The sequence below is a fragment of the Chrysochloris asiatica genome, unplaced genomic scaffold (assembly GCF_000296735.1).
Source record: "Chrysochloris asiatica unplaced genomic scaffold, ChrAsi1.0 scaffold00042, whole genome shotgun sequence".
Taxonomy (NCBI): domain Eukaryota; kingdom Metazoa; phylum Chordata; class Mammalia; order Afrosoricida; family Chrysochloridae; genus Chrysochloris; species Chrysochloris asiatica.
Window position 1 is genome coordinate 19989071 of NW_006408560.1, and position 25574 is coordinate 20014644.

Below are 25574 nucleotides of genomic sequence, written 5' to 3' on the forward strand. Positions count from 1 at the left end.
GTGTTCAAATGTATCCCCGCAACTGCCATGGTAAAGGAAATAGCCTGATTCTTCCTCTGGGAGGTTAAATGTAGATGCAGGAGAATTGCTCTTATGAGTTTAAATTGTTTCATCTCACTGGGCCTCAGTCAGGTTCCCCATCTGGAAAACTAGAGGAAGGGTTAGGCCACATGGCTTCTCTCTCCCTATGTTCTGAGCTGACAGTGCTCCCCTCTGCCTGTTCCAAAGGGGCCTGTGTATCCTCTCTCCTGCCCACCCACCACCCTCTTCCTTCACTTCCCTCTGGTGGGCTGCCACAAGCCAGGGAGAGGTTTTGAGGAGCCAGAGTTGGAGGGAGGGGGCTGCAAACAGCAGGACAAATGGGACCGTCTTTGGGCCAGTTGCTAAAGGGGCGGAGGGAGGAGTCCTCAGGGATCCTGTTTCAACAAATGTTTCTTTCCCCGAGTAGGGAAAGGCGGGGGAGGGGGAAGAGGGACCTATTTAAAGCTACCCTGTTGCTTCGGCTGTCTCTGTCTGTCTGCTGGGGTCTCCAGCCATCTCACAAGCTGGGCCAGTGTGGGCTTGGGACCCTCCCTGTGACTTCTCCAGACTTGGTCCCTTCAGACTCTCTGCCCCAAGATGGGCCGTGGGGTGAGTATCCCAAAGAGCAGGGCCCACTTGGAGGGGTGGAATGGGGCTCTCAGGAGGTGAGGTAGGCTGGAGAGAAAGGATGAGGTGGGACTGGGATGTGGAAGGAGGGAAGAGAACTAATGAGTGTAAGTCTTGGAAGTTAGAAGTACAGTCTCCAGACTACAAATGCCCACAGATCCCAGGGCGCTCACGTGCTCCAGCACTCTCCCCTTCACCACCCACCCCGTTAGTCCTCAGACACCACACACACCACACACACACACACACACACACACACCCTCAAGTTCTACCTGCACCCCATCCCAGCATCTCTATCCCCACTCCTCCCAGGCTGTCAGTCTCCTAACCACCCACTTCCTGCCTCTCTCTCACCTCATCTTCTCGTCTCTCTCACTCTTCACCTGACAGCTGAAGGCATACTTGGTGTATCAGACCTCCCAGCTTTACTACCCCCTAAAAAGATCCACTTCCTCAGGGAATCCCAGCTGCAGAGAATGGAGGTCCAATCTGAGGTTCAGGAGGACAACAGAGCATCCCCCTTCTGGAGTTCCGGACAGCAGCTCCAGGAACCTTGAGTGCCAGGGACAGCTGGGAGGGGTGTGGGGAGAAAGAGGGGCATGTTCCTACCACCCCTCCGGATGTCCCCGATGGCATTGTCCTTGGGCTCTTGGCCATGGACTTTGAGGACTTTCCCAGAGGCTGGTGAGAGCTGCTTGTCCCCCGCCCCCTCTTCAGCCCATCCCAGCCCATGGCACTGGGCAGCTCTGGGTATGCCAATGGGAAGATTCACAGCCATGGCAGAGGAGGGAAGGGGGGCAGGGACAGGGCTTGGAATTCTTGGAAAAGAAATTTCCATATGGAGAAAAGTGACCCAATCCCTGTACATACTCAGCCTGACTGCTGCTTTCCTTTTGTGGGATGTTGGCAGAAGAGGGCAGGAGAGAAAGGCCATGGTGAGCAATGGGAGGGTTCTGTGGAAAGAGGATGCCTATGGGATCTGTGGGGGAGTCTCTGGGCCAGAGACGGGTCAGGCAAGGACATGTTATTGCACTGAGTTTAGCAGCTGGGAAAACTCTAAGCCTGGACACCAGGGTTCCTGAGTTTGGGTGGGAGCTATAAATAGAAACAACGTGTGTGTGTGTGTGTGTGTGTGTGTGTGTGTGTGTGTGTGTCCACTGACCATGGATTCTCCATAGACCGGACATCACACAGATATGAGAACCAGCTGGCAAATTTTCAAATGTACGAGAATGGTTTAGTCATGCCTTCAAACATTCATACGCCTGGACATCCCTGCATGGGATTGTGTTGGGGGCGGGGGGCGGGGGGAGGGCTGCAAGTTGCCCTTAGGAGCTGGGTGTGACCTGTGAGGATCAAGGAGGAAGAGGTCATAACTGTGGGAAAATAGGCTGTCTGGGGACCTTCAGCTGTCCCTTGGCATCTCTTGCTCTCTAGGGAAAAGGAGTCCCCCATTGAGGTGCAGCCTGAGGGAGGCACCAAGACTGGCTGGGTCAGCAAGCCCTCTTCCCCTACCCCTACCCCAGCTAGCCAGAGAAGCTGGGGAGTCCTCTACTGGCTCCAACTTAGAACAAGGCAGACTCAGCTCAGGAGGTCCAACCTGGGAAGCAACTTGACCTTGACATCACCAGGAAACCCAAGCTGCCTAGGGTCTGTTCTGGAATCCCTTTACTCTGTCTGCTTCAGTAGCTATTAGTAAAATAATTGCAAGGTGGGAAGAATAATTGGTTCTGTTTGGACTAAGAAGCTCTGTAAAGTGGGTTTAGAGCTTGGGGTCCAACCTACCAGAAGAACCCCTAGGCAGGAAAGCAACCCCATACCCACATCCCTGTTGTATGGTTCATTTAATCTCCTATCCATTCTTCTCTACAGCTTCACTCCAGAGCAAGGTCTAACTGTCACCCCACCACCCTGTGGCTGTGAAGGGCAGCGTGGGCGTTGGGGGAAGGGACGACTCTGGTGGGAGGGAGCCCAGCCTCTCCAGCTGCCACGGAGAGCCTGAGCCTACAGTGGGGGAGGGCTGGCTGCTTTCCAGCTGCCCCCACTCTGTCCCAGCCTCTGGCTTTCTCAGAAAGAACTCTCTGTTCTCCTCCAACATTCAAGACCCAGAGAGGGGGGCTGGTGGGTCAGGGGAGGGAAGAGCCAAGGGAGAAGAGGGGGGTCCTTACTTCCTCTCTTTCTTTCTTGCCTGGGCAGCCTCTGGCCCCAAATTTCTGCAGGCTACTGGCTGTGAAATCTGAACTCCTTGCCAGGACAGGAGGAGGGGGCAGGGGCAGTATGTCCGAAGCACTAAGCCCCTTTGGAGAACAGGGTGGGAGCTCACAGAAAGGGGGAGCTCAGCCACAACCCAGCATGCCAAATGTGCACGAGCCAGCAAGTTTTTAAAGAAATGCACTTGACTCTAATTTTCATGAACTTTATTTCACATCTGAATGCACAGAAACTCCCCTGGCCTGGGTTCCTTTGCCCCTTGTCACAGACCCCAGCCTCTATGCTCCTTTCCCTGAAGCTCCTTACAGGCCACACAGAGCTTGACCAGCCTCTGGCCCCTTCTTTGATTTTCATCCTTTTCCCAGCCTGGTCTTACCAAGAAGAGAGTTTGTGAATCCAACACATTTCAATCTGTTCAATGAAATGAACCTTTTAAGTCACCTGGATCTATTCAGGAGCCCTTCCCTCCTTTTTCTCTTAGCTGCTTCAAAGATAATCATTAGTCTTTAGGAGACCCAAAACACACTTGATTCGTAGATGTTCCCGCCTGTAAAAAACAAATCTACTGCCATTGAGTCGATTCAGATGCATACTGGCCCTATAGCACAGAGTGGAACTGCTCCTTAGGGTTTCTGAGACTGTAAATCTTTCTCCCTTGAAGCAGCTGGTGGGTTTGAACTGCTGACAGTGCAGTTAGCAGCCCAATACCTAACCCACAGCGCCACCAGGGCTTCTTATAGAATCTCCAGAGGGGAACGAACACAAGATTTACTGGCCACCTTTGCTGAAAAGAGCCTTTCTAAGCAGCACTGTCTCCAAAAGTTCACAGCTGAAGGACAACAGTGTCTACCTCTCATTGCACTCCCCACTCTCATTCCTGTTTTCACTGCCCAGACTCCTACCTCTCAAAGTGCTCGAAACACTATACAGGGTCGCAACCAACTTGACGGCACTTAACAACACATCAACAACATGGACTCCTGGTATGGGGCTTTAGGATCATCCCTGGGCTGCAAATCATAAGGCAGGTGGTTTAAACCCACCAGCTGCTCCTTGGAAACCCTACACAGGGTTGCTATGAGTTGGAATTCACTTGACAGCACTTAAGAGAAACAACAACATGATTAGGAAGCTGCCTCACTTCTGAGACTTCCCTGACCCTTTACTGGGTAAAAAAAAAAACCCCACTTAGTTCTGTCCTAAAGTACAAAACACCTCAGTGGTAGACCCTACCTAGGCATGGGAGGAAAAAAGTTTATTCCTGAAAGCTTAGCACTTTCCTTAGGGTCCAATGGAGCAACTGAGGACTGAGGCAATGGACAGAAACAGCAACCACTCTGTGATGAGAATACTAGATCCTGAAGTAAGTGGGCAGAGAGGATGGGGAGGAAGTGGGCCTAGGAAGACATCTTTCTGGGAGACCTGTTATGGCCATCCCAAGTGTTCCCAGATCCTATCCTATCTTATCACCCCAAAATAACCTTCCATGGAAAGTAAACATCTCCCACTCTCACCCTCAGACATTCTAGTAGTTACAAAACCACAGACCCTGGAAAGGAAGGGGAAATGAAGGCCTCGTGAAGCAGCCAAGTTCCCCCGGTTGCATAAATGGTTTAGCACTAAGTGATCAAAGACCTCTGGTAGCGTAGTGGTTACAAATTGGGCTGCTATCCTCAGGGTCAGCAGTTTGAAACTACCAGCTGTTCTGCAGGAGAAAGATGAGGCTTTCTATTCCCATAAAGATTTACGGCCTCGGAAACCCTATACAGGGTCACTATGAGTCAGAACCAACTCCACGGCACATAACAACAACAACAACCAAAGGTTGTCAATCCAGACCTATCCAATGGTGCTTCGGAAGAAAGGTCTGGAAAAGTACTTTCATAAAGATTTCTGAAGACAGAAAACCCTGTGGAGTGGTCCTACTCTGTAGCACATGGGTAGTTATCAGCCAAAGTTGCCTCTAGAGTAACAGGTCATGAGGCTACAGTTAGAGTATTCTCCAAAAAAAGATCTGTCATCATTGTTGTTAAGTACTGTCAAGTCAGTTCCGACACAAAGCTACCCTATATAGGGTTTCCAAGGAACAGCTGATGAGTTTGAACCACTAACCTTGCGGTTAGGAGACCAATGCTTATCCTATAGTGCCACACCTAGAAACTCAAAAACAAGCATAAGCATGCTTCTGAGCATACCACACTGGAAAGAGGAGCCTGAGGAAGATCATCCTCTGCGCAATGTGGGAAATGGAGAGACAGACTGCTGAGAAGTGTCATCCTGTTGTAGTGAAAAATGGGAGGCCTTCTGGTGGTCCCACCCTTGTCGCTCCCCTCCCCCACCACTACCACACTGAGATCTGATCTTACCAGAAGACCCTGGAAAGCCTGGACCAATAGCTTTAGTTCTAGATTTATTCTCAGAGCCAATTTCTTACAGAAACTTTTGATGAATTAGGCCCAGAACCTTTCTTACCCAAGTGTGCTTTGAGGCCCTGAGTTCTGTGACTTGTTTCTTGCATAGTGGGCAGGCCTGCCTAGCAGGATGGTGTCCCGTTTCCAGAACATGCTTTCCCCCTCCAAGTACTGACTTTTCACAGTCCTTCAGCCCTGCTCAGTCCATTTCTGCCACTGCACTGTCCTCTGACACATCCATGACCTAACACCCTGGCTCCCCAAAGACTCTTACTCCCCAAATTCCTGTCTCCTTTCCTCTGTCTAAGGAAATTAGCTATGCAGTTGGGACAGACATTCCTATATGATGTTATTATTCCCTTCTAGAATTCTCCTAACTCAGGGACCTTTAAACACACAAAATATTAGCAGAAACCCAAGTACTAAACAACTAAGACTCAGCCTTACCTGTCCCTTTCCAGGGTACTCTGAAGTTCAAGTATGGAGCCCACAGTTCTGCAAATAGCTTCCAAACTGAGAGCCTGGGCCCTCCACTGACTTTGAATCCATTGATCCCATTCTAAGGCCTGGGCACCTTGGCTGCCCAGTGAAAACAGCAGCTCCAACTACACTGTCTTGGTACTCCCTGACTCTGGGCTCTCTTTCCTCCCACAGGTCGGCCGTGAGTACTCACCCGCTGCTACCACTGCGGAGAATGGAGGTGGCAAGAAGAAACAGAAAGAGAAGGAGCTGGATGAGCTGAAGAAGGAGGTGGCCATGGTGAGGCACACAGTCTCTCAGGAAGGGCCTCATGGTGAAAGAGTCGCCCATAGTTCACACTCCCATGCTCCTTACCTTACTTCCCCCTTGCTCTTCACTGCCCTTTGATGCATTCTAGACACACACCCAGATTCTTTCCCCAAAGTAACTCTACTTCCTGTCTCCAGGATGACCACAAGCTGTCCCTGGATGAGCTGGGTCGCAAGTACCAAGTGGATCTGTCCAAGGTGAGCTGAGGAACTTTGAGGGAGAGAGGTTTTTCAGGCAGAAAGCACCAAATAGACAAGAGAACTGTGCAGGATCAGAGTGGAATAAGCCTTAAAAATGTGATCAATTCCTTATATAGATGGGAAAACTGAGACCCAGAGACAAGTGACTAGCCCAAGGTTGCTTGGCTTGTTGGTGGCATATTCCTTGCTTTCTAGTCAATAATGTTCTCCCTGTGCACCCTGGAACCTAGGACTCCTTAGAATCCAGATCCCACAGAGCCTCAGGACAGGGACACACAACCTCTCAAAGAACTAACAGTTGTGAAACAGTGAGGGAGCCCGTTACCATTATCAAAGCAATTTCTAGGGCCCTAGCTATGTACCTGACACTGTGATAGACACATTGCATACATTTCTCTAATGCTTATAACCAGTTGTGAGGTATGTATTTTATATCTGTTCTTAAAGCAAGAAGACTCAGAGGGAGAGTTATTTCTCAAGGTCTCATAAATAGGAAGTAGAAGAATTAGATTCCAAAGCCCATCCTTTCAGTAGGAAAACAATCATTCATCAAAAATTTAGGAATCCTGTTGTAGCATTGTAGGATAATCACGGGACCACAAGGTCAATTCAAACTGCAAGGCCAGCGGTTCAAACTCACCAGCAACTCCCCAGAAACCCTATACAGGATCACTATGAGTCAGAGCTGACTCCACAGCACTTAACAACAACAACCTCCTTCTGAGAGCATGGTGACTACACAGGATAGCATTGGACTGTGAACCACAAGGTTGGTGGTTCAAGTTCACCAGCCACTCCAAGGGAGAAACATGAGGCTTTCTGCTTCCACAAAGATTTAAAGCCTCAGAAACCCTACACAGGTTCACTATGAATCAGAACTGACTCGATGGCACTTAACACCAACAACAATCTTCGGGAGTCCCTGTTGTTATGTGTTGTCGTGCTGGTTCCAACTCATGATAACCCTGTATAGGGTTTCCGAGGAGCTGCTGGTGAGTTTGAACCAACGACCTTGTGGTTCAAACCCACCTTGTGGCCCAGTGCCTATAGTGTCACTACCTGAGTGGTACAAAGAGTTAATGCACTTGATGCTAAATGAAGGTTAGACATTCAAATCCACCCAGAGATGCCTCAGAAGAAAGCCCTAGGGATCTACTTCTGAAAAACCAGCCATTGAAGAGTCTAGAGAAAATAGTTGTACTCTGACCCATATGGGGTCCCCATGAGTTAGCGCTGACTAAACAGCAAGGGGCTGAATTCTTTTCTAATGTCCTGCCACCAGCCTTGCCTGACTGCCCTTTCTAAAATTCCATATTCCCAACCCTTTAAATTACTCTACTTTAGCTCTACCATTACTTTTTTTTTTTAACACTTTTTGTTATTGGGCATTAAAACGTGTTTGTACATTTGTTGATGGTGCGTCACCTCGTTAGAACATAATTTCACAGGGGCAGGAACTTTGTTCCATCTCTGGAATGTCAGAGTCAACAACAGTGCCTGGCAGGTGCTCAGTGTGCCCTTGTTAGGTAATTGAATGAAAGGACACAAAGATAAATAAAAAGTGATGATCCTGCCTTCAAGGAGCTCAGAATCCAGTTGTTGTTATTGTTAAGTGTTATAAAGTTGATTCCAACTCGTACAGACGCTTTATAGGGTTTCTGAGGAGCAGCTGTTGAGTTCAAACCACTGACCTTGCAGTTCAAACCAATCTTGTGGTCCGGTGCTTATCTTACAGTGTCACATTAGGACTCCCAGAATCCAGTAGCATAGAAATGTAAACAGACTTCTAGTGGAACGTGGTCAGGGCAACTCGATAGAACCATATGTGGACTAAAACTAGGCTGCAGATGGGGGTACTTGAACCAGGAACAGGGCTGGGTGAAGTTTTCTATAGGAAGTGACAAGTAATTGTCAAAACGATGTGATACTGATGATCAATAATGTAAGATTCCCCCAGAGTCCTTGGTGAGAGAGGGAGTATGAAGGAAGGAGCATAGGGAAGGAACCCATTGAGGTCTATTTAGGGATCCTTATTCAGGCTGCCTCAAGAAGAGACATGGGGGCTCTAGTCATGATTCTGTTTTTCACTAACCCTCCATTTTACCAAACATGATGTTCTCCAGAGACTGGCCCTCCTGACAATATGTCCAAAGTATGAGAGACGAAGTCTGGCCATCCTGGTTTCTAAGGAACATTCTGGCTATACTTCTTCCAACATAGATTTGTTTGTTCTCTTGGTAATCCATGGTACTTTTAATATTCTTCTCCAACACCATAACCTGTATGCATCAATCCTTCTATGGTTTTCCTTGTTCGTTGTCCAATATTCACAAGCATATGAGACTATGAAAATATCATGATTTGTATCAGAGGCACATTAGTTCTCAAACTGACATCTTTGCTCAACAGTTTAAAGAGGTCTTATGCAGCAGATTTGCCTAATACAATAAGTCAGAAAAAAAGAGGAAGACCCCCCAATGAGGTGGATTGGCACAGTGCAGCAGCAATGGGCTCAAGCGTAGGAACAATTGTGAGGTTGACTCAGGACCAGGCAGTGTTTTGTTCTGTTGTATATAATGTTGCTATGAGTCGGTACTGACTCAACAGCAACTAAGTATAGCAAAAGTCACAGTCCAAATCCTCCTTAGCCTTCAAGGTGCCCAATATCCATTATAAGTGCCACCTTCTCTATATGGTCTCTCCTGAAGGTTCTCTACACTTTCCAACCAAGTAGCACCTTTACTTTCCCCCTTGGATGTTCTTTCCCTACCAAGGAACTTTCAGGCGGTGGGGTGGGCTGGGGTGGTTTCAGGGATACAATCCCACACTTCTTCTTGCCTCCCTCAGGGCCTCACCAACCAGCGGGCCCAGGATATCCTGGCTCGGGATGGACCCAATGCCCTCACGCCACCTCCCACAACTCCAGAATGGGTCAAGTTCTGTCGCCAGCTTTTTGGGGGCTTCTCCATCCTGCTGTGGATCGGGGCCATCCTCTGCTTCCTGGCCTATGGCATTCTGGCTGCCATGGAGGATGAGCCATCCAACGACAACGTGAGCCCCACACCTAACCCTGGACCAGCCCACATCTCAGTTCTCCAGGCCCAATCTCTAATTCAAAGCATGTGGTGGTATAAGGGGGCAAAGCCCCCTTATTACAGATCCACAGTCCCTACACTTTAAGTTCTATTGTTGTTGTTGTTAAGTGTCGTCGAGTCAGTTCCAACCCATAGCGACCCTGTATAGGGTTTCCAAGGAGTAACTGGTGAGCTTGAACTACCAACCTTGTAGTTCAAACGGCTTTGCAGTCGGGTGCATTTACCCACAGCGCCACACCATACATCTCTAAAAATCATCTCCATGCCCCATACACAATCATTAATGAATGAGACAGCTCTTCCTTGCTCCGCCTCTCAAGTGAGCTTGTCTGCATCCTTGGGTCTGTACCCCTTAGAGAGGTCCTAGTCCTGAGAATCCCTAACACTTTCCTTTCTCCTTCCTGCCTTAGAAGGCTGGGGGTTGGAGGACTGAGGGAAGGTTAGAAGGAAGGGCTTTGCTCTACCACTCTCACCTCCAGTCACACAGAATGGTCTAAGCTATCATCCAAGATGGCAATGACTTCATCCCAAGTGATAACTGCCCATCCGGGTTAGGAAAAAGGAAGACCCCCTCAAACTTTTTCTCTTCACCAGCTCTATCTGGGTGTGGTGCTGGCAGCTGTGGTCATTGTTACTGGCTGCTTCTCCTACTACCAGGAGGCCAAGAGTTCCAAGATCATGGATTCCTTCAAGAACATGGTGCCTCAGGTAGATGGCAGGGCTGGGCCACTTGGTTTCTGGGCGAGTCCACTTTGTGTGCTCTCACCTCCTTTGCTCTGAGGAGAAGGCCTGAAGCAAAAAAGACCCTTCACGACCTAGCTTTGTTGCTAAGAGAATGGAGTTTCTCATCTCTCTTGGCTGGGGGTGGAGGTAAGGTGGGAGACCAACAGAAGAGGAAGGCAGGGGTGAAGAGGAGCCTTTAATGAAATCTCCATGGCCTCCCCACAGCAAGCCCTTGTGGTACGGGAAGGAGAGAAGATGCAGATCAATGCAGAAGAGGTGGTGGTGGGAGACCTGGTGGAGGTGAAGGGTGGAGACCGTGTCCCCGCTGACCTCCGGATCATCTCTTCTCATGGATGTAAGGTGAGGCGACCCAGTGGAGCTACTGGTTTAATCTAAAAATCAAGTTATATTGAGTTGAGAGGTGCCCAGTTACACATTTAAAGGTTGGGAGAGCCAGGTCCTTCCCTTATTCCTCAGTTGTAACTTCTTCTGGTGTTTATGCATTGCTTCCTTATGTCTATGAGTGCTCTGTGCCCAGGATGTTTCTTTGATACTCACTTTAGATCAATCATACTTTGAGTATCCATTGTGTGCCAGATGGATTATATATATATATATATATATACACATACACTATCTAATTTAACTTTGAAAGAATGGTGTAAGCATGCAGTGCTGTTGCATGTGGCCACACATGTGCTCTGGACAACTCTAGGAGGTGCCATTTTCATAGACTACAATAATTAGGGGCATCCACTGTAGTTGGAGCTCTGGTAGCATAGTGGTTATGAATCAGGCTGCTAATCTCACGGTCAGCAGTTCGAAACTACCAGCTGTTACGTGGGAGAAAGATGAGGCTTTCTGCTCCTGTAAACATTTACAGCCTCGGAAACCCTGTGCAGGGTCACAGCCGACTCGACGGCACTTAACAACAATAAGAACTGTAGTTGTGCAGTACAGCATTTCTGGTTACATCCCCCATTTTACAGATGAGTAAATGAAGCCTCTGTTGGTTAAATAACTAGCCCAAGGTCAGTGACACAGTAAGTCAGAAAAGAGCCAGCATTTTAAACCAGAGCAGTGGAAATATCTGAGTAACGCTATAAATATGTGATGAGGACAAGTGTAATTTTGTCCCTCATGTCATGAAGATTGAAAGTGTGATTGGAGTCAGGAGACAGCGGTGTGTGCGTGAGTGTGTCTGCCAGTCTGGTGACGACACAATCCCTTTCTCCTCAGGTGGATAACTCATCTCTCACAGGCGAGTCAGAACCTCAGACCCGCTCCCCTGAGTTCACCCACGAGAACCCCCTGGAGACTCGCAATATCTGCTTCTTCTCTACCAACTGTGTTGAAGGTGAGAAGTTAGCCTGCTAACAGAGCACCTCATCCTAGAACCAACTAAGAGGAGCCTGGACCCTAATCCCCAGGAAGAAGTGTGGGCTGAAGTTATGCTTATTTGGCAACATAACTGTTATAGATGAGGAAAGTGAGGGATCAGGGAACCTGCCACACACACACACACACACACACACACACACACACACAGAAATAGTGCCTCCTCTGGTTGGGTGCAGAATGACTCTGTGGAAAAGTTATTTCCCCAAAAGAAGATCCTCACCTCTCTTCATCCAATCACTGAGTGGATTCTGAAGTCTACAGATATTGGGCCATCCCCCCCACCCAACCTCCCATCCTTACACACACACACACACATATACACACACACACACACACACACACACAGAGATGTTCCAAGCCAACCCTGACTCCCAGGAGTCTCTGGGTCTGACTGATGTCCTCCATTGTCCCTGGTTCTGGGACTCATTGCTTCCTTCTTCAACCCTTGATTTAACGAGAGCCCAGGTTTGGGGGTGGATCAGGCTAGATGGACGCTTGGACTGCCCTTCAGGCTACATAGAAAGCTTGTACAGCACCAGAAATTACCCCCCATGCACGGCCTGCCTGGTTTACCCCAGTCCTGTACTGGGTTCTAGAGATGAACAGAAGCTGATAAGAACTCACAGAGTTGCCATCACTTATGACCAGGATCCAAGAACAACTGATCTCCATGACATCTGTGCCATGCCAGTGAGCTGAGTCAGGGTGGGCTCTCAGAAGGATTAGGAGGTAGGAACAAGGTGGTGGGAACAAGAGGTCTAAGTAGACCATGAGGCGAGGAAGAAGGTTTACTTCCCCAATGCCACACCTTTCCCTCCCCTTGACTCATTTCTCTTCTGTGTTTCTCTGGACTTTTTGTCCTTCTTCAACAAGTTGGAAAATCACATGTACATTTCCTAAATTTGTAATGTATTGAGATTCTGAGATTTACTTTCTATTTCTCATAACTGCTTGATAAAATATCCCTATCGCTTTCTTTGAAATTGACTTTGAAAAAGGAAAGGAAGTAAATGGAGCTAACATTGTTAAGTGTCTGCTATGTGACCAGGCACTGGTTTGTACTATCTCATTTAATTATTAGAACAACCTATAGATAGGAATTCAAACAGGGTTATAAACCCAAGTTCATGCTCTTTCTCCTATTCACACGGCCCTCCACAAAGATTCCTGTAATGCTTATTTAAGTATCAGTAATTACTTAGCTTCTTTACATTCATGCCTAATGTTGAGAAAGAAAATCTTAGAACTATATAGGAAACCCATAATGATGGCCATATTTTTTGCTCAAAACATATTTTTGGATTCTGACAAACGTAAGCTCGATGGCACTGCGATGTCACCTCTAATCATTTTACTTCTCTTATTGAATCTCCTCAGTTTGAACTTTAAGATTATTTACAAGGCTTCTCCCCAGGCTCAAGTATAAGAGAACACTAATGTGTTGCTGTATATTGAATCAGGGATTAGTACTTTATACAGGGAAAGTAAACCCAAGTGAAGTGTAATCTGCTAAAAGTGACCTCAGGGATCCGAGTCCTTGGCTCATTTACTCAGAGATGGTTTTCCTCACTTGGGAAGTAGGATAAGACCTCAGTCCCTGGGACCCCTCACGATCCTCGGCCTGGTGCCCCTTCCTGTCTTGCAGGCACTGCCAGGGGCATTGTGATTGCCACAGGTGACCGGACGGTGATGGGTCGCATAGCCACTCTGGCCTCAGGCTTGGAGGTTGGGCGGACTCCCATCGCCATGGAGATCGAACACTTCATCCAGCTGATCACAGGAGTAGCTGTGTTCCTGGGGGTCTCCTTCTTTGTGCTCTCCCTCATCCTGGGCTACAGCTGGCTGGAAGCAGTCATCTTCCTCATCGGCATCATTGTGGCCAATGTGCCTGAGGGGCTGCTGGCCACTGTCACTGTGAGTGGACCAGGCTGAGGTGCCTACGGGGGAGGGGCTGGCTACCCTGTCCTCAAAAGCAATTGAGGCAGGGTTGCTTTTTGTTTCTCAGCAAGGTTTTCCTTCAAACCCTGAAACTCACAGATAAGAAGCTGCACTCATGGATTTGTTTCATAAGTGGCTCAGATTTTGAGTTACTGATGAATTTCCAGTTGGGCTATACCTTGGACTCAGGTTCTCTCTAGGGCCTGTGGTCTTCACAGTGGGCCTTTTCTCACTGCCCACGTACTCCTCTCCTTGCAGTGGGACACTCATCCTGGCCAACTCTCCCTTAGAGACTCTCATAAAGGTCACCAATGACTAATTAGAAAATCCAGTGACCTTTTCTCAGCTCCCTTCCTTAACTCTGCTGCTGAAATCAATACTGTCATCTACCCTCCTAGACTTCTCTTCTTTGTTGGTGTCTATGACATGTCACTATCATGGTTCTCCTCTGCTGTGCCCCCCGCATTGATGCTCAGGTCTTAGCTCTCTGCTCTTCTGTTTACATCCCTTAGAGTGAGCTCACTTCCACAGTCTCCAGTGTCCCTGTCTTGTGAGTGACTCTACATTCCTATGCTCAACTTGACCTTGGTTCTCTCTAGAGCGCTAGTCAAATATCTTCAACTCTTTGCTGGAAATTTTCATCTCACAATATACCCATGGTCTTAATGCAATCTGTCTAAAATTGAACACATTCACCATTAACACCTAGGTCCCACCCACGAAAGTTTGTGGAGTAGGATTGAGGAAGGAGAGATTGAACCCATAGTCTGGTTAAGGTCAAGGACAATTTTAACACTTTTTTATTCTCCTCTTCTCCACCAGGTATGTCTGACCCTGACAGCCAAGCGCATGGCACGGAAAAACTGCCTGGTGAAGAACCTCGAGGCGGTGGAGACGCTGGGCTCCACCTCCACCATCTGCTCCGACAAGACGGGCACTCTCACCCAGAACCGCATGACCGTTGCCCACATGTGGTTTGACAACCAGATCCATGAGGCTGATACAACAGAAGACCAGTCTGGTGATTGGGTGCTCTAGAAGGGAAAGCAGTGGGCTGTGAGGTGTTCAGTTTTAGATATACTGAATTGAGATCCTGGGTATATTTCACACCCATTGTTCTCAAGTCAATTCTGACTCACAGCAACCTTATAGGACACACCAGAACTCCCCATAGGATTCCCAAGGCTGTAAATGTTTATGGAAACAGACTGCCACATCTTTCTCCTATGGAACAGCTGATGGATTCAAACCACTGACCTTTCAGTTAGCAGCTGTGTCTAAGCACGTGCCACTGAGGCTCCTTTCATGGGTATAGAGTAAGATGACATGCCTAGTAGAGAGTTGAAGATATTTGACTAGAATTCTAGAGACACCCAGAGTACAACAGGACATAAGGGTTAATGGCAGAATAGCAGGGCAGGTGGAGGTGAAATAAAGGCTCAGAAGAGGAGTCAAGCTTCTGGTTATCCCTCACTTCCTCACAGGGGCCACTTTTGACAAACGATCCCCTACGTGGACAGCCCTGTCTCGGATTGCTGGTCTCTGCAACCGTGCTGTCTTCAAAGCTGGGCAGGAGAACATCTCTGTGTCTAAGGTAGGAGCTAGATCATAGAACAGCTGTGTTTCTAGGGTGTCTCCAAAGTCTGCCCAACTTCCCCTGTGGCTGCTTTGGGAACTTCAGGACCCTTCTCCCCTTGTCCTATACTCCCTTCTCTGTCCCACTGTGACACTGGATTCTCTTTTGGCAGCGGGACACAGCTGGTGATGCTTCCGAGTCAGCTCTGCTCAAGTGCATCGAACTGTCTTGTGGTTCAGTGAGGAAGATGAGGGAGAGGAACCCCAAGGTGGCGGAGATTCCTTTCAACTCTACCAACAAGTACCAGGTCTGGTTGGGCTACCAAGACAGGAGAAGAGGGAAGGACATAATGGTGAATGGACAAATCCAAGAGGGAGTCACTAATAGGAAGAGTGGGAACATCTGAGGATCATGTCCTCTCATCCCTGCCTCATACCCTAGTGCAACAAACATGTGACATGTCCTTTATTTAACTCCTAAACTAACCTCCATTCCTTACTAAAACTTACCCTCTTGACTCATCTTCCCACCTTACTCATCCAAGTCTTCTGTCCCACTCAACTGAACCATACATACCTCTGTAATTTCTATGTGGTCTCCTTTAGCCTCTAGGCATTTGTGAAATGCTAAGAATGTGGTCTCAGTCATGTTCTGTATAAGCCAGAAAGGGAGATCAGTGCAAGTATGCTAGGAAGCGCGTGCCTATGAGAGCCTTCCGGCCTTTAGTCCAGTACCTATCTCTTAATTTATCTTAATAAATATTTGTTGAATGAATGAAGGTCCTAGGGGAAGGTGACTTTCAGGTTACAAGAGTTGATGCTGTGAGGTTCAGATACCCCTCCATATATGGAGAGTCTCCCTGGGTTGCCATCTTGGTTGTCAGGGTTATCTTATTAAGGGAGGCTTTCTTACCAGCCTCTACTCTGTACCAGGCCCTGTTCTGAGCACTAAGTCTACCAAGACGAGTATAGCTCCTCTGTAACTGCTTGTCCTCTCTCCAGCTGTCCATCCATGAACGAGAAGACAGCCCCCAGAGCCACGTGCTAGTGATGAAGGGAGCCCCAGAGCGAATTTTGGACCGGTGCTCCTCTATCCTGGTTCAGGGGAAAGAGATTCCACTGGACAAGGAGATGCAAGATGCTTTCCAAAATGCCTACATGGAGCTGGGAGGACTGGGGGAGCGTGTGCTGGGTAAGGGACTAGAAACAGGGGAGCAAGGCTGAATCAGGGATTCATCACCTCATTGGCATCCCCAGGGTAAGGGACTCTGGGGACATCCAGGCAGCCATCTCTCTGCTCTTACCATTTCCCCCTCTACCTTCTGTCAGGGTTCTGTCATCTGAACCTGCCCTCTGGAAAGTTTCCGCGGGGCTTCAAATTTGACACAGATGAGTTGAACTTCCCCACAGAGAAGCTCTGCTTTGTGGGGCTCATGTCGATGATTGACCCTCCCCGGGCTGCAGTGCCAGATGCTGTGGGCAAGTGCCGAAGTGCAGGCATCAAGGTATGGGCCTCACTCCCTTATACATACACCCTCCCCTCCCTCATGCCAAAGGCCAACTGACTGCAGAGGGCAGCTGCCCAGAGGAGATTCAAGTCACATTGGTGGCCTCCTTCCCACTGGCCAAGAGGAGAAGCTGTCCAGTTTCCCATGCCCATTCTCCCCCTCTCTGGCACAACTAATTGTCCATCTGCATATGAGCCCTCCCATTCTGCGTACAATTTGGCATGTCTGTCTTAGAGACGTGTATGTCCTTACACTTCTCAAAGGATGCCTTCTCTCTAACCATTTGGGATAGGATTGGCAGGTTCTGGTCTGTCCCCACTCACTCCCCCGACAGCCCAGTAGGCTGGCTTCAGTCCTCATTCCACTCAAGCACATCTTTCCCAGGTTTTCCTGTCTAACTGCAAATGCTTCTCTCTGGACACCCCCTCCTTTGTGCTATATTTATTCTTCATTCAGCAAATATTTATTGTTTACCAACTGTAGGATAAGCACTGGACTGCTAACCACAAGGTTGGTGGTTTAAACTCACCAGCGGCTCCTTGGAAACCCTATACAGGGTTTAGAATCAGAACTGACTCCACAACACACAACCACCACCACAACAACTGTGTGTCAGGCACTAATCAAGGTGCTGGAGTTCAACAAATGGGCAAAAATTCTTTTCACCTTGGAGCTTAGTTTCCTGTTTCCAAGATTGTTATTGTTAAGTGTCATTGAGTTGGGTCTGAGTCATTGCAACCTTATGTACAACAGAACAAAGCACTGCCAGGTACTGGACCATCCTCACAATCCTTGCTAAGCTTGAGCTCATTGCTGCTGTCACTGTACCAATCTATATCACTGGGGAGGGGGGTTCTTCCTGATTTTCACTGACCCTCCACTTTACCAAGCATGATGTCCTTCTACAGGGACTGGTCCCTCCTGACAATGTGTCTGATCTGAAGTATGTCTTCCAAGGAATGTTCAGGTTGCATTTCTTCCAACACAGATTTTTTTTTACAGGCCATGGCACTTTCAATATTCTCCATAACTCAAATGCATCAATTCTTCTATGGTCTCCCTTATTCACTGTTCAACTTTCACATGCATATGAGGTTATTGAAAATACCATGACTTGAGTCAGGTGCACCTTAGTCCTTAAGCTGACGTCTTTGCTCTTCAACATTTTAAAGAGGTCTTGTGCAGCAGATTTGCCTAATGCATTACATCATTTGATCTCTTGAGTGCTGTTTCAATGAATCAATGAGTGTTGAAGTCACTGACAACTTCAATCTTTTCTCCATTGATATGGATGTTATTTATTGGCCCAGTGGTGAGGATTTTTGTTTTCTTTACATTGAGGTGCAATCCATGCTGAAGGCTGTGCTCTTTGACCTTTATCAGTATGTCTTTTAAGTCCTCTTAGCACTGGTCTTTAATCTTCATCAGTATGTCTTTTAAGCCCTTTCAGCAAGCAAGGTTGTCTCATCTACATATGTCTTCGTTCCCCCCTTACTCTACCCGATCACCAATTCTGGTGCTGTCACTTGCTTGTCTGTTGACAACACCTCACCTATCACCGAATCCTTTCAACTGAATCTGTCTACGGAAGGCCAGGTACTGTACTGAGGATTACAGAGAGATGAGTAAGACCCAGTGCCTGGCCTCCAGAGCTTATATTTCTCAGGGGACGTGGATGCCTTAACAATTAATCACAGTGCAATCATGATAGTTGCAGTTTTTGAGCACCTACTCTGGTAGGTAGATACTATAATCATAAAAATGGCTAATGTTTTTTGAGCCTTTACTTAAATCAGACACTGTTTTAAACATTAAACCTATATGGTCTCATTTAATCTTCACAACAATTCTATGACATGGGTGCTAGTCTTTTTCGTCTTTATGAAAAATTGAGGGAAATTGAGACACAAAGTAACATGCCCAAAGTAACGCAATAGTGGTAGATCCAAAATCTGAATGAAGGTAGTCTGCTTTGGTTTATCTATCACACCACAGGACTTGGTGCTTTTTAAGTTATGGGACTTCTGAACCCCATAACTACTCTGTCTCTAAGGTAAAGCAAACTGGAACTCAGAGTGGGTAGATAACTTTCCCAAAATAAAATTGCCACTAAGAGGTGCATTGGGAATATGAAACTTAGTGAGCTTGACTGAAAAATCCCCTGCTCCATCAGGCAGCCTCACACTGTGATTGGAACGACCACAGAGGCATGGACAAGCCCCTCTGTGGGAGCTCAAAGCAGAGAGCAGTTAATTCTGTCTCAGGGAACTAGACAGGGTTTTACAGAGGGCATGATATTTGATCTGGGCCTTGAAGGTTGGAGAATATTGTGTGAAGCGATAAGGGAGAGGAAGACATGCCAAGATGAGGGAACAGTATGTACCCTGGCGTGGCTGGACTGGATGGGTCCGTATGTGTGTTGGTGGAGCAGAGGTGGCAGAGGCGCCCTGGGGATTGAGACTGAAATGTTGGGTCACGGCCATGTGGAAGGACTTTGATGTAATGCCAGCTTGGGCTTGATTCTACAGTCCACAGAGAACCACAGGTGTCCCAGGGCAGATCTAGTTTTTAGGGTACCTCCATGGAGGTGGATTGGATTTGGAGAAGAACTGAAGTCAGGGAGATGAATAAGAGGCCATTACAAATCACTTACACAAAGAATGATGACCTGACCTAGGGCAGAGATAAAGGGGGTAAAGAAAAGTAGTTATATTCGAGAGATATTTTGAGAACTTGGTAATCAAACTGAAGATGGTAGGCAAGGAAGAGATGGGAGATAAAGTGGCAGAGTGAATAGTGAGGATCCTATCTAAGGAAGTGAGTAGAAGAGGGGGTTTGGTGGGATGGTGTGAGGGGAGATGGTGAGTTCAATGTTGATGTTTACTTTGAAGCATCTTATATCCATCCACCTTGGGAAAATGTTCAAAGGAAAACTGGAATCAGTTTGAGAGCTTAAGACAGAGTCCAGACTGGAGAGTTGAGTCTCATTTGCACATGGGTGCAAATTAAAATCTTACAAGCATATTTTACTCTGTTTCTGAGGAAGAGCACAGCAGATAAGGGAAGGGAGAATGAAACTCTGGGCCATACCAGTGTTTGTGGGCAAGTAGAGAAAGACAGTAAGAGGACACAGCTAACATTTACTGAGTGTCACTGTTGTTGTTAAGTGCCATAGACTTCATCAGTGAGTGTCACTAATACCATTCAATCTTCCTGACAACCTAGAAAAATAGAAATCGTCTTCTCCAATGTGTTGAGACTCAGAGCAAATTACTTATCTCTGGTCCTGTACCTGGTAAGCGGTTGTTGCTGTTGTTGAGTGCCTTTGAGTCGGTTCTGACTCATAGCAACCCTGTATAGGGTTTTCGAGGTGCAGCTGGTGAGCTCGAACCACTGACCTTGCGGTTCAAACCAAGCTTGCAGTCCAATGCATTAACCACAGCGCCACACTGGGACTCCCTGGTAAGCAGTTGCTCAGTGTTTAAACCTAGTTCCTACTCCAAAGGTGGTGCTTTTTCTACTCTATTAAGTTTCCACTTCACTAGCCGCTCCTCAGAAACCCTATACAGGGTCGCTATGAGTCGGAATCGACTCAACAGCACTTAACAATAACAACAAGCTTCCACCTTGAGAAAATTGGGAAAGAAGATTAAGAAGGGAGTGCAGAACCAAGAACAAGAGAGTCCATGTAAGCCAAGGGAGGGTAGAGTTTCCATTGTTGTTAAGTGCCATAGAATCAGTTCCAACTCATAGTGACCCTACATAGAGTTTCCCAGGAGCATTTGGTGGGTTTGAACCACCAATCAACCTTATGGTTAGCAGTCCAGTGTTTATCCTACAGAACCACACCAGGACTCCAGAGTTTTAACTAGGAGTGGTCAGCAATGTCAAATGCCTCAGGGGTCAAGTAGGATGAGGATTGCAAAGAAGTTTTTGTTTTTCCATTGGGAGGCCTATGTATATCTGGGGAGGCAGCTTCAGTTCAGTGGTAGGTGTGAAGACAGGGCAGTGGAGCCTGAAAAGGCTTCTTTCTCAGTATCTTTTTGAGTTATCGCACAAACCCATACATGCAAATTCTGTGCTAGTTTAGTCTGATCACCTGTGTTCATAATAGCCTCTTAGCTGGCCTTTCAGATGCCAGCCACCCCTCTCCTTTCCATCACAACTCCATCCATTCTGCAATAAAAGCAATGAACTTTATCATAGTTAAGATAGGAATTACCTTCTTCTAACATCGTAGAGGGATGCCAAAGGTACATGAGCAAGGTGGGTAGGAGGCAGTGGTGGGCTGTTTCCATCTTAGCCTTATTTTGCCCTGTGAGTGTACCTACAGATTCTGCTGCTGCCTCGTGCTTTCAAGTCAGTTCAGTGAAATTACCTACAGTAAATATATTGGAAGCTAAGGAAACCAACCATGTCCTAATTCTGGGTGCCTGTGACTTCGAGTCAATCATAGACCTTCTCTAAGCCCTTGTTTCATCTGTAAAATGAGCGAGTTGTTAAGGGTCCTTTAGACTCTGATGTTCTAGTATATCATGAACTCCAAAGTCCTAGTCTTCAGCTTTCTTTCCCAAGATACTTTCATTAACATGTTACTCCATGTAAGTAAACTATTTCTGATCGCCCAAACACAACTTGTCATTAGCTCTTCCCTCACTTACACCCATATGCACACACCTACTAGTCCATTATTTTGACTGGTATCTATCAGCCCCAGGCATCTAGCAACAGTATGGATTTTCCTTTTCCCACTAGGTGATTATGGTGACTGGGGATCACCCTATCACAGCCAAGGCCATTGCCAAAGGCGTGGGCATCATATCAGAGGGCAATGAGACTGTGGAGGACATTGCAGCCCGGCTCAACATTCCTGTGAGTCAAGTCAACCCCAGGTGAGGCCCCCTGATGAGACTTTTCTTCCCCACAGACTGTTTGGAGACCACCTCTGGGACATTGACAAGCCTTATCTCTGACCCTCAGTGACTGGTTCCTTAGTCCTGAATTTCTTCTGGGCTATGTTAATGGTTAGCTATGTAACCTTGGAGACATCACTTTACCTTCCTAAGCTTTCAGAGTTTGTTTTTTTTTTTTAAATGTTTGCTATTTTTCAACTAGAAAATTAGGATAACACCTATGTCGTATGGTTGCTATAGAAGTAAGTTATAAATGAAGCAACTAGCACTGTGCCTAGCAAACTATACTCATGGCTGTGATGATGCCACTTAGTGAGGATTTAATGTCACTTCCTCAAAGAGAGAGATGGGGAAAAAAGAGGCCATTGAGCATCTAGGGAAAGAAAGGAGAACTAAAGCAATGGGGAACCACCTCAGCAAGGAGACAGAAGCACTGAGGTGATGAGGAGAGGCAGCAGGGCTGACCCAGGCACCAGGAAATCAGCCACCCTCGTCTCTTCCCTCCAGAGAAGCCAAGGCATGTGTAGTGCATGGTTCTGACCTCAAGGACATGACTTCAGAGCAGCTTGACGAGATCCTCAAGAACCACACGGAGATTGTGTTTGCCCGGACCTCCCCTCAGCAGAAACTTATCATTGTGGAGGGATGTCAGAGGCAGGTGAGCAAGGCAGGCAGGGATGGACTACCAGAGTCCAGAGTGCAGGACAGAGACCTGGGAGGCAGAAGCAGGACAAGCGATGAGCATGGGGCATGGGACTGAGCAGGAGCAGGGGCTTTATCTTCAAGCTCTGGTTGTGTCTTCTCCTTAGGGTGCCATTGTGGCAGTGACGGGTGATGGGGTGAATGACTCCCCTGCGCTGAAGAAGGCTGATATTGGCATTGCCATGGGCATCTCTGGCTCTGATGTCTCTAAGCAGGCAGCTGACATGATCTTATTGGATGACAATTTCGCCTCCATCGTCACGGGTGTGGAGGAGGGTGAGAAGACTACAAGGTTGGGACGGCATCCAGGATGTCTGAAACCCAGCACTACTACTTCCCTTGCCTTTCACCTCAATTAGAGAGTCAAAGATTACAGGCATCTGCAGCCTACTTAAAAAGGAAAACAACTGTTGCCATTAAGTTGATGCCAACTCAAGGTGACCCCATGTGTCAGAGTAGAACTGCACTCCATGGAATTTTCAATGGCTGATATTTCAGAACGAGATCACTGGGTCTTTCTATTGAGATGCCTCTAGGTGGACTTGAACCTCCAACCTTTTAGTTAGCAGCCCAACACATTAACCATTTGCACCTCCCAGACAGACTCCACAGCCTACTTTAGCTTCCCTCAAACACAAAATCTTCTGCTCTTAGGAAAATAGACAGCCACACTGCAGGAGTGAGGGGTGGGGAAAGGTCCCTCTAAATCTGCCTGATGCCCTTAGAACTTCTCCACAGGCCGCCTGATTTTTGACAACCTGAAGAAATCCATCGCCTACACCCTGACCAGCAACATCCCCGAGATCACTCCCTTCCTGTTGTTCATCATTGCCAACATCCCCCTCCCTCTGGGTACCGTGACCATCCTCTGCATCGACCTGGGCACAGACATGGTGAGGGCAGGGGCTGGAGTAGGGCATCACAGGGCGAACACTTGGGGAGGAGACGGGAGGAAAGCTGCACCGGGAGCAGCTGACCACACTGAGTGGACTCCTATTACAGTTAAAGGGAAGATAAGCACATGACCTGGATGGCAAAAGGGTCTTGATACATGTTTGTTGAATTATGTCAAAGAATCTTCACTGTTTTCCCTCCTTTCCTCTTGCCACCTTCCCACCCTACCCCCACCTAACTCAGGTCCCCGCCATCTCCTTAGCCTATGAGGCAGCTGAGAGCGACATCATGAAGAGGCAGCCCAGAAACCCCCAGACAGACAAGCTGGTGAATGAGAGGCTCATCAGCATGGCCTATGGACAGATCGGTGCGCTGGGCCCTGGGCTTAGGTGGAAACCTCAAGAGGGCTCTTTTCCCAGTCTTCAGAGGGATACGCCCCAAGCAACTAACACCCCAGGAGTCAGAAGCTCTCATCTCTGGCACTTTGAGCTGGCCCCATCCTGCTTCCTTCTCTGAGCAGGTCCTACCTGTTGCCCACTCCTTACAGGGATGATCCAGGCCCTAGGTGGCTTCTTCACGTACTTTGTGATCCTGGCCGAGAACGGTTTCCTGCCATCACGGTTGCTGGGAATTCGCCTTGACTGGGATGACAGGTCCAGAAATGACCTGGAGGACAGCTATGGACAAGAGTGGGTGAGTAGGGCCATGTGTGAACAGGTTCATGGATTGGGGTGGGTGGCGCTAAGTGCCTGGCTGGAGCGGTCAAACAGACTGGGTGCTATGGGTGGAATTGGGTTCCAGGGTTTAAACAACTGACCTGGAGACATGCCCCACCCTGGGCCTGCCCTTTCCACTGACACTGTCTCCTGCCATCTGCCTGCCCTCTCTATAGACCTACGAGCAACGGAAGGTGGTGGAGTTCACATGCCACACGGCCTTCTTTGCCAGCATCGTGGTTGTGCAGTGGGCTGACCTCATCATCTGCAAGACCCGCCGCAACTCAGTCTTCCAGCAGGGCATGAAGTGAGCGCCCCAGCCCGGCTGGGCACCCCACCCACCCATGCAGAGAGTGCTCTGGGAGCCCTCACTAATCCATACAGCCTAGGTTTTCAATGCCAGGTCACTTCAACCCTATGGGCCCAGATCTGCCTAACAGGGCAACAGGGGAAGGGAGATACCCAACTGTACACCTAATATATGCGTATGTTGGGGAACATTGGTAGACTTATTGTCTGCTGGCAGAAGCCCTGGTTTTGATTCCCAGCCAGTGCAGCCACCATCCATCTGTCAATAGTGGATTCAGACTAAGATGGTCTCAGAAGAAAGGCCTGATAATCAGTCAATGAACATTCTATGGATCACAATAGGCAACTGATTATGGGGAAGATACAAAACAGGACACTGTTGTGTTCCATTGTACATGGATCATCATGAGCTGAGGGCTGACACAACACCTGACAACACATCCACAGCTGAGTTTGAAATGGAATGGAGATGAGGAAGAAGCGTATGCCTGCCTCTGATGTTTTAATTTTGCTCCTAAAGTGTATTTGTAAATAGAGCCTTTTACTTTCCTTCCTTTTCATCTCTCTATACCATTTTCTTTCTTCCTTCCTTTCCTCATCTCTTACTCTAGTGGCACCCACCCCCACCCATTACCCAGCCTCAATTCAGAGTTTCTTGTGCTCCTGCTACAATCAACAGGTAGCTCTAGAACACAGCACTTGCCCTGTGGTGATGTCAGTATCTGTCTGGGAGTCTGGGAGCTGCTAAGGGTCAGGCCCCAGGTCTTCTGACATACGCATATTGGTGGCTCAGTAGTGAATTCTCATCTTCCAGGCAGGAGACATGGGTTTGATTCCCAGCCAGTGCACCTCCTGTTTTTGCCTGTTGCTATGTGCACTACACTGGAGTCCTATAGTGGCATGATAGGATAAGCACTGGATTGATAATCAAAAGGTCAGTGATTCAAACCCATCAGCTGCTCCTTGGAAACCCTATACAGGGTTGCCATGTATTGATCATTACTGGTGATTGGAATGCAAAGGTTGTCAACAAAGAGGAAGGATCAGTAGTTGGAAAATATGACCGTGGTGATAGAAATGATGCATGCATGGAGATCACATGATAGAATTCTGTAAAACCAATGGTATGTTCATTACAAATACATTCTTTAGACAGTATAAGATACAATTATACACATGGACCTCACCAGATGGAATACACAGAAATCAAATTGACTACATCTATGGAAACAGATGGTGGAAAAGCTCCATTTCATCAGCCAAAATAAGGCCAGGAGCAGATTGTGGAACAGACCATCAATTGCTCATATGCAAATTCAGACTGAAGATGAAAAAAATGAAACCAGGTCCACGAGAGTCAAAATATGACCTTGACTATATCCCACTGGAATTTAGAGATCATCTGAAGAACAGCTTTGATGCATTAGACACTAAAGAATAAAGATCAAAAGAGTTGTGGGATGACATCAAGAACATCATACAGGAAGAAAGCAAAAAGTCATTAAGAAGACAAGAAAGAAGGAAAAGATCAAAATGGATGT

At 47.6% G+C, this 25574-nt stretch overlaps 1 protein-coding gene across 2 annotated transcripts in view; it reads left to right on the forward strand.

Annotated features, from left to right (window-relative positions):
* Positions 1–512: 512 nt before the first annotated feature.
* Positions 513–25574, forward strand: part of ATP1A2 (ATPase, Na+/K+ transporting, alpha 2 polypeptide) — a 32399-nt gene continuing 7337 nt past the window's right edge. Inside the window, exons 1-20 of one of the 2 annotated variants that reach the window (XM_006861640.1) lie at positions 513–630; positions 5925–6029; positions 6197–6256; positions 9107–9310; positions 9949–10062; positions 10303–10437; positions 11317–11434; positions 13124–13392; positions 14239–14437; positions 14901–15010; positions 15165–15299; positions 15994–16183; positions 16321–16496; positions 21255–21391; positions 21920–22070; positions 22222–22390; positions 22853–23007; positions 23252–23375; positions 23556–23701; positions 23901–24031. In XM_006861640.1, the coding sequence (XP_006861702.1) occupies positions 619–630; positions 5925–6029; positions 6197–6256; positions 9107–9310; positions 9949–10062; positions 10303–10437; positions 11317–11434; positions 13124–13392; positions 14239–14437; positions 14901–15010; positions 15165–15299; positions 15994–16183; positions 16321–16496; positions 21255–21391; positions 21920–22070; positions 22222–22390; positions 22853–23007; positions 23252–23375; positions 23556–23701; positions 23901–24031 (2840 nt within the window). In that variant the 5' untranslated portion in view covers positions 513–618. The remainder of the gene's footprint in view (positions 631–5924; positions 6030–6196; positions 6257–9106; positions 9311–9948; positions 10063–10302; positions 10438–11316; positions 11435–13123; positions 13393–14238; positions 14438–14900; positions 15011–15164; positions 15300–15993; positions 16184–16320; positions 16497–21254; positions 21392–21919; positions 22071–22221; positions 22391–22852; positions 23008–23251; positions 23376–23555; positions 23702–23900; positions 24032–25574) is intronic. The other variant, XM_006861641.1, reaches the window with a different exon arrangement.